This window comes from Mustelus asterias, chromosome 18 (genome assembly GCF_964213995.1).
Source record: "Mustelus asterias chromosome 18, sMusAst1.hap1.1, whole genome shotgun sequence".
Classification (NCBI taxonomy): Eukaryota; Metazoa; Chordata; class Chondrichthyes; order Carcharhiniformes; family Triakidae; genus Mustelus; species Mustelus asterias.
The window spans coordinates 24791475-24807955 of NC_135818.1; the positions used below are offsets into that span (position 1 = coordinate 24791475).

The window sequence follows — 16481 nt, forward strand, 5'->3', positions numbered from 1 at the left end:
CTTCAAGCTCGAAGCACACCATGCATTTCATTCAAAAGAACTGTAGCTTAGAACACACTGGGTTCAGCTTTTTCAAATCTGAACAGATTCCTGCTGTGAAACATCAGAACAGATAGAAATTGCTGCTGGGGTCTGCATTTAGTGCCTCTCTGGTAGTTTGAATCTTCACCAACTTTGGGATCACATGCTAATTGGCTTATGGATTTTAGCCCTTCCAGGGGGGAATTGCAAATAATAACTTGCTGCCATGCAGCTGTTTTAATTGCGCAAAAAAGTAACTACAGTTGCGCAAAATGCTTTTAAGTAGCACACTGTGTAATAGTTCGGAAGTCAACAAATGTCGATTTAGTTTCTATCCCCCCCCCCCCCCCCCACCCCCACCCCTGTCCCCGCCAACTCCAGCATGACACCATCACCAAACGCATCCTAGTCAGCATTCTGAAGGGACCATCCCTCCATGTTCCAGGTCCACTCCTCCCTCACCCCCAACACATCAGCCCCTTCCCAAGGCAACTTCCCATGCAATCACGGGAGGTGTAACACCTGCCCCTTTACCTCCCCCACCCAGGCACAAGGCTTCAAGCCCTGCTTCCAGCAGAAGCAGTGATTTACTTGCACTTTTTTTGATTTAGTCTACTGTTTTTGCTGCTCACAATGAAGCTGTCTCTACATTGGGGGGTCTAAATGGGTGATAGCTTTGCGAAATACTTCCACTCAGTCTGCAAACATAACTCCAACCTTCCAGTCGTTCACCATCTTGCTTTCACACACTCATTTCTGTGCTCGGCCAGCTATAATGTTCTAATGAAGCCCAATGCAGACTGGAGACACAGTACCTCATCTTCTGATTAGGCACTTTTACAATCTTCTGGACTCAACGTTGAGTTTAATTTCAGACCATGAACTCTGCCCTCCATTTTGATTTTTTTAAATCTCCCACCTTGTCTGTATCTTTTTTTTATTCATTCGTGGGACATGGGTGTCGCTGGCTGGTCAGCATTTATTGCCCCATCCCTAGTTGCCCTTGAGAAGGTGGTGGTGAGCTGCCTCTTTGAATCACTGCAGTCCATGAGTTGACCCTCAAAGCCGTTAGGGAGGGAATTCCAGGATTTTGACCCAGCGACTGCGAAGGAACAGTGATATATTTCCAAGTCAGAATGGTGAGTGGCTTGGAGGGGAACTTGCAGATGGTGGTGTTCCCATTTATCTGCTGTCCTTGTCCTTCTAGATGGAAGTGGTCGTGGGTTTGGAAGGTGCTGCCTAAGGATCTTTGGTGAATTGCTGCAGTGCATCTTGTACACAGTGCTTCTACTGAGTGTCAGTGGTGGAGGGAGTGGATGTTTGTAGATGTGGTGCCAATCAAGCGGGCTGCTTTGTCCTGAATGGTGTCAAGCTTCTTGAGTGTTGTTGGAGCTGCACCCATCCAGGCAAGTGGGGAGTATTCCATCACATCCTGACTTGTGCCTTGTAGATGGTGGATAGGCTTCGGGGAGTCAGGAGGTGACCTGCTCTTGTTGCCACTGTGTTTATGTGGTGAGTCCAGTTGAGTTTCTGGTCAATGGTAACCCCAAGGATATTGACAGTGGGGGATTCAGTGATGGCAACACCATTGAATGTCAAGGGGTCAGCCCAAGCCTGGATATTGTCCAGATCTTTTTGCATTTGAACATGGACTGCTTCAGTATCTGAGGAGTCGCAAATGGTGCTGAACATCGTGCAGTCTTTGGCGAACGTCCCCACTTCTGACCTTATGACGGAGGGATGGTCATTGATGAAGCAGCTGAAGATTGTTGAGCCTAGGACACTACCCTGAGAGACTCCTGCAGAGATGTCCTGGAGCTGAGATGACTGATCCTCCACAACCACAACTATCTTCGTATGACCATAAGACCATAAGACATAGGAGCGGAAGTAAGGCCATTCGGCCCATCGAGTCCACTCCACCATTCAATCATGGTTGATTTCAACTCCATTTACCCGCTCTCTCCCCATAGCCCTTAATTCCTCGAGAAATCAAGAATTTATCAATTTCTGTCTTGAAGACGCTCAACGTCTCGGCCTCCACAGCCCTCTGTGGCAATGAATTCCACAGACCCACCACTCTCTGGCTGAAGAAATTTCTCCTCATCTCTGTTCTAAAGTGACTCCCTTTTATTCTAAGGCTGTGCCCCCGCGTCCTAGTCTCCCCTGTTAATGGAAACAACTTCCCTACGTCCATCCTATCTAAGCCGTTCATTATCTTGTAAGTTTCTATCAGATCTCCCCTCAACCTCCTAAACTCCAATGAATATAATCCCACGATCCTCAGACGCTCATCGTATGTCAGGCCTACCATTCCTGGGATCATCCGTGTGAATCTCCGCTGGACCCGCTCCAGTGCCAGTATGTCCTTCCTGAGGTGTGGGGCCCAAAATTGCTCACAGTACTCCAAATGGGGCCTAACCAGTGCTTTATAAAGCCTCAGAAGTACATCCCTGCTTTTGTATTCCAAGCCTCTTGAGATAAATGACAACATTACATTTGCTTTCTTAATTACGGACTCAACCTGCAAGTTTACCTTTAGAGAATCCTGGACTAGGACTCCCAAGTCCCTTTGCACTTTAGCATTATGAATTTTGTCACCGTTTAGAAAATAGTCCATGCCTCTATTCTTTTTTCCAAAGTGTACGACCTCGCACTTGCCCACGTTGAATTTCATCAGCCACTTCTTGGACCACTCTCCTAAACTGTCTAAATCTTTCTGCAGCCTCCCCACCTCCTCAATACTACCTGCCCCTCCACCTATCTTTGTATCATCGGCAAACTTGGCCAGAATGCTCCCAGTCCCGTCATCTAGATCGTTAATATATAAAGAGAACAGCTGTGGCCCCAACACTGAACCCTGCGGGACACCACTTGTCACCGGTGTCGGAGGTATGACTCGAACCAGTGGAGAGTTTGCCCCCTGATACCCATTGATTCCAGTTTCGCTAGGGTTCCTTGATGCCACACTCGGTCAAATGGCATTGATGTCAAGGGCTGTCACTACCTCCTCACCTTTGGAATTCAGCTCTTCTGTCCATGTTTGAACCAAGGCTGTAATGAGGTCAGGAGCTGAGTGACCCTGGCGAAACCCAAACTGGGCGTCACTGAGCAGGTGCTGCTTGATAGCACTGTTGATGGCCCCTTCCATCACTTTACAGATGATTGAGAGTAGACTGGGCGGTAATTGGCCTGCTTTTTGTGTACAGGACATGCCTGGTGAATTTTCCACATTGTTGGGTAGATGCCAGTGGTGTAACTGTATTGGAAGAGCTTGATTAGGAGAGCGGCAAGTTCTGGAGCGCAAGTCTTCAGTACTATTGCCAGAATGTTATCGGGGCCCATTGCCTTTGCAGTATCCAATGCCTTTGCAGTATCCAGTGCTTCCAACCGTTTCTTGACATCGTGTGAAGTGAATCGAATTGGCTGGAGACTGGCATCTGAGATGCTGGGGACCATTGGAGGAGGCCGAGATGGATCATCCACTTGGCACTTCTGACTGAAGATTGCTGCGAACACTTCAGCCTTATCTTTTGCACTGATATGCTGGGCTCCTCCATCATTGAGGATGGGGATAATTGTGGAGCTGCCTCCTCCAGTGAGTTGTTTAATTTGTCCACCATCATTCTCAACTGGATGCAGAAGGACTACAGAGCTTAGATCTGATCTGTTGGTTGTGCGCTCGCTTACCTCTGTCGATCACTTGCTGTTTTTGCCATTTGGCATGCAAATAGTCCTGTTTGGTAGCTTCACCAGATTGACACCTCATTTTTAGGTATGCTTGGTGCTGCTCCTGGTATGCCCACCTGCACTCTCCATTGAACCAGGGTTGGTCCCCTGGCTTGATAGTAATGGTGGATATGCCAGGCCATGAGGTGTCAGATTGTGCTGGAGTACAATTCCGCTGCTGTTGGCCATTAGTGCCTCATGGACGTCCAGTTTTGAGTTACTAGATTGGTTCGAAGTCTGTCCCATTTAGCACATGTTCCCATGTTTTTGCTTTCAGGTAGCGCTGACCCTTTTTCTGCTATTAACATGTTCTGCTGTTTTGCTTTGAGAGTGCTGCCCTTTATTCTGCTATTAATTCCGGCTTTTAGTGTTTAATACTAACAGTACCGCTCATTTTGTTTTGTGTTTCATGACATCTTTGTCATTTAATTTCTCCAATCTATCCCTGGCTTTCTATTTTGCTCCATTTACCCCTCCCCTTTTTCAACAGCATAAAGCCCAGCATATTTTTATCACCTTCCATTTCCGAAGAAGAGTCATATTGTACTTGAAGCATTAACCCTGTTTCTCTCTCCACAGATGCTACCAGACCTGCTGAGTTATTCCAGTATTTTCTGTTTTTATAATAATTATAGAAATCTGATGGCAAGTGGATCCCTTGGAGTCAGTAGACTGCAGGCATGCCAGCTTGAAAACTTGCATCATGAGATGATATTACATTCTCTGAATATAGTTAAAATTGAAAAGTGGCGCATAGGGGGAAAGGGGGGAATTCAATCATCATATGTATCACCAGCCAAAATATGAAGCAGCCAATTAGCTCTGTGGGAGAAGTCTTGCAACAATCTAATTTAAAACCATTGAGGTTTCAACATGGTTCAGTTGGTAAGACTCCACCTTTGAATCCAAGTTGTGGTTTCAAGCTCACTCCATGATTTGAGCGCATAGTTGAGGCTGAAGCTGCAGTCAGTACTAGGTTTACTGCTTTCAGGGTGACAAAGTCAGGAACACAATCAGTGTATTGATGCTTACTGAGGGTGGTGCTAACTGCAGTGTATTGATGTGAATAGTGAGGTTGACATTAACCGTGCACTATTAATGGGTGGGTACCATGAGAGTGACACTAACTATGCAGTGTACTGATGTTCAGTGTAGCGAGGTTGACACACTGTAGTAAATTGATGTCTTTGGCCTGGGCATTGTGGTAAAAATAATACTGAGGCAATCTGGTAGCAATTTCCAAGGACCGTACGCGCATAGTTGAAATTGTGATGTTGCTGTGTTTGTCAACTAGATACTCGAATGCACCAAAAAAGCTTATGCTTCGTTAGTTCAAGTGTAAATGAACTTTTAACTGTAGTTCATCCTAATTACTGCCATACAGCCTCACTGATGCTGAAAGTTAACTTTTATAAGTGTCGAATCTTGTTTCTTCAGAGTTTTAATCATTTTTGGAGATTTGAATAATTTTCACATTTTCTTTGTCTCTATCTCTCCCAGTCCTATCTTTCTTTCTCTCCTCTCTCTCTCTCTCTCTTTCACTTCCCCAATTTGATTGGGATTGAATTAAATATTGTAATTTACATTTCTTGGTTTAGATTCTCTGCTTCAGTAAGAATTTGTCAGTCTGGTTCACGAGACAGACAATTGCATACCCACATCTCGCATGTCGTTGAAACAGATTTTTAATTCCTGTGAGTTCCTACAAAAGCCCAGAATGGCTCTAGCCATTCATTACAGTGACAATCATTTGCTGCTGATGACAAAATGTGGGTCGCCATGTATAATGAGATTGGCACTAACTATAAACTGTATCGATGTAACTATTTTTCTGTTAACACTTTTGTCCTGCCTTGTGTATCTCAGGTGACTGCTGTTCCACGGGACATCTACTGTTGTGATCGGAGTGCAGAGTACGAGCGCCGATTAATGAGGGAAGGGGGTCACCTCACTGCCAAACAGTGCCTCTTGTATGGAACTCCAGATCTAGCTCTTCATTGGAGAAATCGGCTGTCCTTCTTCCTTGAAAGTCCTGGGGGCTTGTTAGCTGTTCAGTCCAGACATGGCTGGTCTTTCATTCGGATCCCTGGTAAGTAGATGAGAATTTGCCCCATTGTTTTATTATATAAATGTATGAGAGATGCATGCAAGTATGTTAGGAGCTCAAATTTTTAAATGTGGGACCTTGATTGATCGTCTCTTTCTATCACATTATGGCTGCTTTGAGGAAGTTGCATGAAATCGAGATGCAATTTGTGTGCTGGATTTCAGCCACTGTAGATCACTTCCTGTCCTTTAACATTCAGGCTAGAGGTAAGTATTTGCATTCATTCCCACTGGAGTACGATTGCCCTAGTAATTCTATAAGGATTAGAAAACAACTGGCAAATTGTGCATGCAAAAATAAGGTGGGCCCTTCTCAGGGTTGGTAAAACATCTGTGAAGACTACCAATTGTCAGGGGTGCTTCTGACCTGTACAACCATTCACAAAATTGCAGACTTGACAGCAAGTACCTAAGTGGTCAATACTTTTTTGCCAGTAGCACCTTGTGGAGGAAATTCTGGGCCTCTGACACCACAGGACTGCCTTGGTGAGTGCTCTTAAACTGGAGATAGACCTGTCCTTAGTTTTATTCTTGAATGGGATGTGCGAATCACTGGCAAAGCTGGCATTTGTTGTTCATCCCTAATTGACCTTGCGAAGCTGGTGGTGAACCACATTCTTGAACGGCTGTAGTTTATCCGTGTTGATAGACCCACATGCTGTTAGCACAGGAGTCCAGGATTTGGACCCTGCAACAGTTAAGGAGTGGTAACGTTTTTTAAGTTGAGATGGTGTACGGCCTGGAAGGAAGTTTGTGATGTTTTTGGTGTTCCATGTGTCTGCTACACTCTGGCAGAGATCAGATGGTGCTGTTCGAAGAGCCTTGCTGCTCTGCTGTACTGCTTTTTTTATATGTTGCACGCTGATATCCTTATGCATCAGTGAGTGAATGTTTAATGTTATGAATGGGGTGCTGATCAAGGCAGCCTCTTTGTCCTAGATTGTGTAGAGCTTTTTGAGTGTTGTTGAAGCTGTACTCATGTAGGCAAGTGGAGAGTATTTCATCACATCCCTTACCTGTGCCTTGTAGTTGGTGGACAGGCTTTTTGGAGGATTCAGTGATGACAATGCTGTTGTGTCATGCACAGGTGGCAAGATTCTGTCTTGCTGCTGGAGATGGTCATTGCCTGGCATTTATGGCACGATTGTTACTTGCAACTTTTCAGCCCAAGCCTGGATGTTGTCTGGGTCTTGCTGCATATAGGCATGGATTGATTCTGTATCTGAGAAGTAGTATTGAATACTGTGCAATCATCAGTGAATGCTTCCACATCTGAATTTGTTGGAGGTAAGGTCATTGATGAAGTGGCTGAAGATGGTTGGGCCGAGGACACTACCTCCTGCAGCAATATCCTCCAACAACCACATCTTCCTTTGTGCTGCATATCACTCCAACCACTGCAGAGATTTCCCTCTGATTTCCTCTTGTACTGAAAGGATACACTAATGTCTAAAATCTGAGAGGTTGGAGGAGGAACTGATGACAGTGCCTACTGTCTAGTTTCTGTCAGATATCCTGCAGATGGATCACAGTTCAGTGAATCCACTGTCTGGGATATCCTGCAGAAAAATTGCAATTGTAGGTGATGACCCTTGTCTTTCTAGGTGTCTACTATTGGGGATATCATGGAATCCTAAAATGGTTTCATAGAATCCCTACAATACAGAAGGGGGCCATTCAGCCCATCGAGCCTGCACCAATAATAATCCCACCTCGACCTTATCCCTTTAATTCCATGTATTTACCCTGCCAATCCCCTGACAGTAAGGGTCAATGTAGCACAGCCAGTCAACCTCACCTGCATATCTTTGGAAGGAAACTGGAGCACCTGGAGGAAACTCGCACAGACACGGGGAGATTGTGCAAACTCCACACAGTCACGCGAGCAATCCCACTCCCCTGTCCTTTTGACGTGGCCCAGCTAATGTCTTTCATTTAGGTACTTTATGAAATTCCCTTTTTGCAAGCTACAGTTGAATCTACTTCCATCCGCACTCTTGAGCACTGCATTCCAGTTACTAACCACTTAAGAACATAAGAACGAGGAGCAGGAGCAGGCCATCTGGCCCCTCGAGCCTGCTCCGCCTTTCAATAAGATCATGGCTGATCTTTTTGTGGACTCAACTCCACTTACCCGCTCGCTCACCATAACACTTAATTCCTTTGCTGTTCAAAAATTTATCTATCCTTGCCTTAAAAACATTCAATGACGTAGCCTCAAATGCTTCACTGGGCAGGAAATTCCACAGATTCACAACCCTTTGTGTGAAGAAGTTCCTCCTCAACTCAGTCCTAAATCTGCTTCCCCTTATTTTGAGGCTATGCCCCCTAGTTCTAGTTTCACCCACTAGTGCAAACAACTTCCCTACTTCTATCTTATCTAGTCCCTTCATAATCTTATACGTTTCTATAAGATCTCCCCTCATTCTTCTGAATTCCAATGAATATAGCCTCAGTCTCTCCTCATAAGCCAACCCTCTCAACTCCGGAATCAACCTAGTGAATCTCCTCTGCACCCCCTCCAGTGCCAGTATATCCTTGCTCAAGTAAGGAGACCAAAACTGTACACCGTACTCCAGATGTGGCCTCACCAGCACCTTATACAGCTGCAACATAACCTCGCTGTTTTTAAACTCCATCCCTCTAGCAATGAAAGACAAAATTCCATTTTCCGCCTTAATTACCTGCTGCACCTGCAAACTAACTCCTTGAGATTCCTGCACAAGGACACCCAGGTCCCTCTGCACAGCAGCATGCTGCAATTTTTTACCATTTAAATAATAGTTATTTAATAGTGCTGTTATTCCTACCAAAATGGATGACCTCACATTTACCAACATTGTACTCCATCTGCCAGACCCTCGCCCACTCACTTAGACTAATCTATATCCCTTTGCAGACTTTCAGCGTCCTCTGCACACTTTGCTCTTCCACCCATCTTAGTGTCATCTGTGAATTTTGACACACTACACTTGGTCCCCAACTCCAAATCATCTATGTAAATTGTAAACAATTGCGGTCCCAACACTGATCCCTGAGGCACACCACTAGTCACTGATCGCCAACCAGAAAAACACCCATTTACCCCCTCTCTTTGCTTTCTGTTAATTAACCAATCCTCTATCCATGCTAATACATTACCCTTAACACTGTGCACCTTTATCTTATGCAGCAGTCTTTGGTGCGGCACCTTGTCAAATGCCTTCTGGAAATCCAGATACACCACACGCATAGGTTCCCCATTGTCCACTGCACATGTAATGTCCTCAAAGAATTCCACCAAATTAGTCAAACATGACCTGCCCTTCATGAACCCACTTACTGTGTAGTAACTACACTTAATGTGTAGTAACAATTTCCTCACAATCTCTAGTAGCTTTGCCAATCACCTTATAATTGTATCCTCCAGTTCTTGGTCCACGTGCAAATGGAAGTAGTTTAGCACTCGTAAATTTCTAAACCCCTCATGATTTTGAATACTTCTGTTTAATACCTAAAAATTAATTTAATTCCTAAAAGTCGTCTTCTGAGGAAAAGCACCCCAGCTTAGAACCATAAGAGCCCCTGCAGTGGGAATGGATGTTGTTTGGGCCATCGAGTCTGCACTAAGTCTCTCCCCTCCCCCACTACCCGGCTATCTTCAATGATTTATGCACTGATGCCCCCAGGTTTCTCTGTTTCTACAATTGTACGTGTTGTTGTGTATTCCTCTCCTCACTTTTCCAATCAAAATGTTATCACTTTGCACTTTTCTGCATTTATTACCATCTGCCACATGTTCGCCCATTCTACCAGCCTTTGTTCTGTTGAAGTTTATCATTATATTCCTCGTAGGTCACAATACTTCCAAGGTTTTGTCATCTGAAATTTTTGAAATTGTGCCCTGTATATCCCAAGTCATTAATAGACATTAAGAAAATCAATGACCTTGGGACGGATCTGGAAGAACACCATTGTATACCTTCCTCCTGTCCCCTCTGTTGTTCTCTGTTTCCTGTCGCACAGCCAATTTCACATCTATCCTGCCACTATGCCTTTTAATTCACAGCTTCAACTCTGCTGGCAAGCCAATTATGTTACTTTATCAAATGCCTTTTGGAAGTCCATATACAACTACTTCAACCAAATTACCCATATCAAAGAAATTAGTCAAGTTAGTTAAGCACAATTTGTTTAACAAAACTGCTAGCTTTCCACAATTAATCCATAGTTGTGCACATGACTGGGTTATTATTTTTCAAAGCCTTCCCACTACAGAGGTGAAACTGATGGCCTTTTGTGCTTGGTTTATCTTTGCTTTTTTTTTAACAAGAATGTGCTATTTGCAATTCTCCAGCAATACAGCACTATCCCTGTTATCCAAGAACCATTGGAAGATTGTGGCCTGTTCCTCTGTAATTTCCACCTTTACTTCTCAGTATTCTCAGAATATATCCATCCAGTCCTGGTGACTTGCGTAAGTAAGAGTTTTAACAACACCAGGTTAAAGTCCAACAGGTTTATTTGGTAGCAAATACCATTAGCTTTCGGAGCGCTGCTCCTTCGTCAGATGGAGTGAAAATGTGCTCTCAAGCAGGGCACAGAGACACAAAATCAAGTTACAGAATACTGATTAGAATGCGAATCTCTACAGCCAAATCATGACTTGCGTAAGCACAGCCAGCCTTTCTAATAGCTCATCTATCATTGTTTAGCCCTCAACTACCTGTTCTTTAATTATGACTTTGGTAGCATCTTTATCCTTGGTAAAGACATGAAAAGTATCCATTTAATACCTCAGCATACCTTCTCCCTCTAGCTCTGTGTAACTCTCCTTTAGGCCTCTAATTGGCCTCCCTCCACCTAACTATTTTTCACTATTTCTATGTCTACAGAATACTTTTGGATTCCCTATTATTAGCTGCCAGTTTCTTCTCATACTCTTTGCTGCTCATTTCTTTTTTCACTTCCCCTTTGAACTTTTTATATTCAGCCTGTTTTTCTCATTATCCACTTGACCTATATTATACTTACTTTTCTGCTTCATCTTATTCTCTATTTCTTTCATCATCCAGGGTGCTCTGCTTTGTTTGTCCTATCTTTCCACCTTGTGGGAATGTTTCTCACCTATACCAAAAACAGATCCCCTTTATAGGTAGTCCAGTTTTGCCTGCCAATCTTTGGACCTGCCCCAGGTAAACTGAAGTCACTTTGAAACCTCTGAAATTCATACCATTCCAATTTTGTATTTTTACTCTGGATTGCTCCTTGTTCTTTTCCATGTTGAACCTAAACCTTATGATCACTGTATCCTAAATATTCCCCGATTGACGATTGATTTTCTTTGACCACCTCGTTCCTCAGAACCAGATCCTGCAGTGCCTTCTCTTGTTGATCCAGAAATATACTGATCCTGTAAATTCTCCTTAAACACACTTCAAAAACTTCCCACTCTCTGTTTTACACTATTATCCCAGTCAATATTAAGAGGTCCCATTGTAACCCTCTTCAGTTCTTGCATTTTTCTGTAATTTCCTTGCAAACTTGCTCTTCTATACCAATCCCCCATTCATAGGTAATCTACAGAATATATCCAACAGTATCAAGGCACATCTGTGGTTTCTTAATTCTAAGCAATTGTCTTTGATCGCTCCATGACTTCCTATATCTCGTACATTTGCATGTGCTGTAAACTTAAGTTAGATGGTCTTGTATTCTGTCTGGCCTCACCTAATACCTTACTATTTATTATTCTCGTGTTATCTGTCTCACTGAACCCTTTGTATAGCTTGTTTCTCCTTTATAATGCTACAACCTGGTTCCCATTCCCCTATGAATTTTGTTTAAAAATCTCTCCAACAACACAAGTAAACAGCCTTGCTGAGACATTGCCATGTATTTAAAATAATTGTTGCCTGGGGGTACTTAGCTACAAATACCAGTTTTTATCATATTGATGACTCATGTTAAATTACATGATGAAATATGATTGAAGTTGTAATATTTTAAAGGACGGTCACAGTGAACATTTGTTGTTGATGTCTGATAGAAGCGATGATCATTGGTGCATTCTGGGAATGTTTTTGTGTTTTGGCATCTGTAACCTGAAATGATGGAAATAGAAGCTGTATATTTGGTTACTAGACTCCATCATTTCTCTCTTGTATATTTGGCTTGTGCTATTTCAATCATTGGCAAAAATCAAATCTTTAGATCCCTGATATTGCAGTTTTCCAACAAAGGATCAGCCAAACAACTGTTTACCCCAAAGAGCTAAGATGGTCAATAAATGCCAACTTTGCCATATAGAGAAATAATTGAACAAGTGGATACATTGGGAATGCTTTACAGATGACAGTCAGCTGCATAACTAATATTGGAGGCAGACCAGCATGGCCTGGGTTTGGAGGTACATTTTTGGAGGCAGACCTGCATGGGCTGGGTGTGGGACTGCAATATTGGAGGCAGACCTGCACGGGCTGGGCGTGGGACTGCAATATTGGAGGCAGACCTGCACGGGCTGGGCGTGGGACTGCAATATTGGAGGCAGACCTGCACGGGCTGGGCGTGGGACTGCAATATTGGAGGCAGATTAGAGCGTAGAAAAGGGGGAGGCAGGATAATACAGGTGAGAGGAATGGGAAGAATAGGTCAGGAAGGGGGAGAAAGGAACGAGGAAATTAAAACAGCTTTGCACAGAATGGTGGGGGGGGCAACCCACCAAATGAATAACATGAAGTAAAAGTCCCTTCCACACCAACAACATTAACTGAATGAAGTCATAGAATCATAGAAACCGTACAGTGCAGAAGGAGGCCATTTGGCCCATCGAGTCTGCACCGACAACAATCCCATCCCAAGCCCTATCCCCACAACCCCACACATTTACCCCGCTAATTTCTATCCTACACATCCTAGGACACTATGGGCAATTTAGCATGGCCAATCAACCTAACGTGCACATCTTTGGACTGTGGGAGCACCCGGTGGAAACTCACGGGGAGAATGTGCAAACTCCACACAGACAGTGACCCAAGCCGGGAATCAAACCCAGGTTCCTGGAGCTGTGAGGCAGCAGTATTAACCACTGTGCCACCCTTCCAGCATGACTTTCGAACTGTTGGAGGAAACCAGAGCACCCCAAGGAAACCCACGCAGGCACGGAGAATGTGCAGACTCCACACAGACAATCACCCAAACTGGGAATCGAACCCAGGTCCCTGGTGCTGTGATGCAGCCGTGCTAACCACTGTGCCACCCTCAAGTCCTGGGCTTTAGTCAGTAAAATTCATTGAAGATCAGGGTACAGGAGGCATCCATTTAGTTCCTCAAATCTGTTACATCTGCAAAGTTGGCCACTGAGGGTAGGAAAATACAACACTCAGCATTAACTTTTCCTTTAGTTGGCCACATGGCTTTGGGACATTTAAGGTCAGTGAGTGGGTGGACCGAACTGTGGCAGTGGTGGCACTGGTATGGGTGAAGTGAGATGCACTTTTGCACAATTCTACCAACAGTGGCCTGAAGTGTAGCCCAGCAGCCAGGGCAGGAATTTAACAAACACTGGAGAGGCAGAGCAATTAAACAGAAGTGGAACCAATGCTATTTGGCAAAGTAAATGGAATTGGGAGGGATTGCTAACTTCTCTGGTCCCTTCAGTGAATACAGTAGTCTTTACTCATCTTTAATGAGGTATCTACCATTTGTCGGGAATTGCACTAGTTCATTGTTACCCTGTGCTGAGTCTATCTATTGCTGCTGGAAATAACTGGCTTAAATTTGGAGGACGATCATGTAACATTAGTTTGCATAACTTGACCCTTGTAATGCTACCTGCTGCTGCGATGCCAGTAGAATCTGGAGACCACGTGTTATTTTTAAATATGTTGAGTCTTAACAACAAAGGTCAAGCACAAGAATTCTGGCTGCATTTCTCCAACCTCTCCATATAGTAATGAGACCTATTGTAACATCTAAGTGCTGCCCCTTTTAGGGTCAGTGAGGGATGGTTAGGATGGCTCTGATTACATTGTGGTGTACAAGGCAGTGGGCAAGCACTCAAATTAAAACTGATGAGGAAAAATGTTAGAAGCCATCATTAAAGAAGCTACAACAGGGTACTTGGCTAAATTCAGGCTAATCAGGCAGAGTCAACATGGTTTTGTGAAAGCGAAATCATGTTCAACCACTTACTGGAAGTGATGTGCTGTCGATGAAGGGAAACTGGTGGATGTACTGTACTTAGATTTCCAGAAGGCATTTTATAAAATGGTACATCAAAGGTTATTGTGGAAAATGAAAAGCTTATGGTAAGAAAGTAAGTTGTGAAGAGGAGATATGGAATCTACAAAAAGATACAGATGGGTTACGTGGGCAAAGATCTGGCAAATGGAGTATAATGTGAAATTGTCCATTTTGGCAGGAAGTATAAAAATAAGCACATTATGGAGAGAGATTGCAGAGCTCTGAGGTACAGAGGGACCTGGTGCATGAATCACAAAAGGCTGGTATGCAGGTTCAGCAAGTGATTGGGAAAGCTGATAGAATGTTATCATTTATTATGAGAGGAATAAAAGGGAGGTTATGCTTCAGTTGTCCAGGGCACTCGTGAGACCACATTTGAAGTACTGCACACAGTTTTGGTCACCTTATTTAAGGAAGGATGTTGGGAGCGGTTCAGAAAATGTTTACAAGGCTAATAGGTGGAATGGGCCTGTTGTCTTATGAGGAAAGATTGGACAGGCTAGGCTTGTTTCAGCTAGAGTTTAGAAGAGTAAGAGGCAACTTGATTGAAACAAGATCCTGAGGAGTCTTGACAGGATGAATGTGGAGAGGATGTTTCCTCTTGTGGGAGAATCTAGAACTAGGTTCACTGCTTAAAAAATAAGGGTACACCCCATTTAAAATGGCGATTAGGTAAAATTCTTTGAGGGTCATGAGTTTTTAGAACTCTTTTCCTGAAAAGGTGGTGCAAGGCAAAGTGCTTGAATTTTTTAAAGGCAGAAATGGATAGATTCTTGAAAAGCAAGGGGGTGATAGGTTATTGGGGTTAGGTCGGATGTATAAGATCAGTCATGATATTAAATGGTGGAATAGGCTTGAAGGGCTGAACGGTCTACTCCTGCTCCTTGTTCATACGTTCACTCCTGGACAGTTGTTGTTGAGAGGAGTGGATTGTAATATATTCCTCAAAATAATTGCTGATTTGAGACAGGTCGATGGTAAACAATCCAACTGTTCTCAAATGTTGCAGATTAGAGCTGATAGAGAGGAAAAAATATGTGGAGCATGTCCGTGTTAGCTGCTGCTGCTCAGAAAAACAGCTTTTGAGTAAAGTCTGCCTGATCACGCCATCTGCAAGGTTCAGGCCAAGGAATTGGAGGAAAGGGACAGGAAAACCATGTTTGTGTTTCTCTGCCAGCCTACACTAACAGGAAGTGCAAGAGAGGAAATGATTGATGTGAGATTAATAATCAAGTAGTTGTGTACAAAAACCCTGTCAATTTGACCAGAAGCAAAACCTAAACATAATCTCCAGCACCCCCAGAATCTGAACCCTCATTTATGATAAAGAGACATCAAAGGTGAGGCCCATGGTGCAGGGCTCTTCTCAAGGTTGTAAAGAAAGGAGCTGAAAAAAGGTAAATCTGCAAGAACTGATTGGGTGACACTAAACTTTTACGTGCCCAGACAGGTAAGGAAAGGCTTAAAGTAAGGAGCTGCACAGTTTGGAGTGCTGGCGAGAGTTTGATTAAGGCAACATGATGAGTCTGTGGAGAAGGTTTCTCAAAGACAAAGGCTGCAGACAGCAGAACTTCAGTCATTGGCACACTGTTTCTGTGCAGTCAGTGGAGTAAAATTGTTGTCACCCTTTAATTGTTAAACATCGTTAACTACTGGAGAGCAGCACATCCCTCCAGTCATTAAATTGCTCATTTTTTAAGCTTTCTTGCCCATCACGCATGTGTTGTTACAATAAGTCTCACCCTGGTATTTGGAGAAGTTGTGAGAAATTCACTCCGTTTTATTAGTTCAGGTGGAATTACTCGATTGTTTTGGTACTGGCTGAGGTTATTCATGAAGGGCCGCCTCTTGTGGAGTCTGTGGACCACATCTATGTTAAATGTTATAGGCTGCACTGACTTCTCAATCTTGCTCCTCACCTGAAGTATGGTGATAAAATGCTGAGTAGAGATGATATTCTTGATTATTTCAACCTCCATTGTAATTTGCTCTCCCCTCCTTCCACAAACCCATTTACCCTTCTCGTTTCTTTTATCCTTATGCTGCACATTGGCTCTCTTGGCGAAAGATGAGGCCAACTCATGACCTCTATATAATGATCTCTCTAACTCTTAACACCTCTTTCCCATCTCCCTTGAACATAAACACCACCTCAGCTTTCTAAAACTACTCCTTTTCACCTTCAGCATTGATGTGATCTGTGGAAAACTGTCCCTCATTCTTGCTCCTTCCATCACAAACTCCAGCTTCCCCTTCTCTAACCTGTATACCGGTCTCCGCCATACACTGCTTTGTCCTGTCTCAAAGTTCCTACCTTGTCCTTTTTGATCACCCTTCCAACCATTCTTGTCTCCTATCTGGAATCCATTTTCTTTTTTGATCTGTAGAGCCAAGATCCGGCA

At 43.7% G+C, this 16481-nt stretch overlaps 1 protein-coding gene across 5 annotated transcripts in view; it reads left to right on the forward strand.

Moving 5' to 3' along the window:
* The window catches only part of ino80 (INO80 complex ATPase subunit), a 215755-nt gene that overhangs the window by 121093 nt on the left and 78181 nt on the right, over window positions 1-16481 (forward strand). For all 5 annotated transcript variants that reach the window (XM_078233564.1, XM_078233565.1, XM_078233561.1 and 2 more), the window contains one exon: window positions 5617-5839. In XM_078233564.1, the coding sequence (XP_078089690.1) occupies window positions 5617-5839 (223 nt within the window). The remainder of the gene's footprint in view (window positions 1-5616; window positions 5840-16481) is intronic.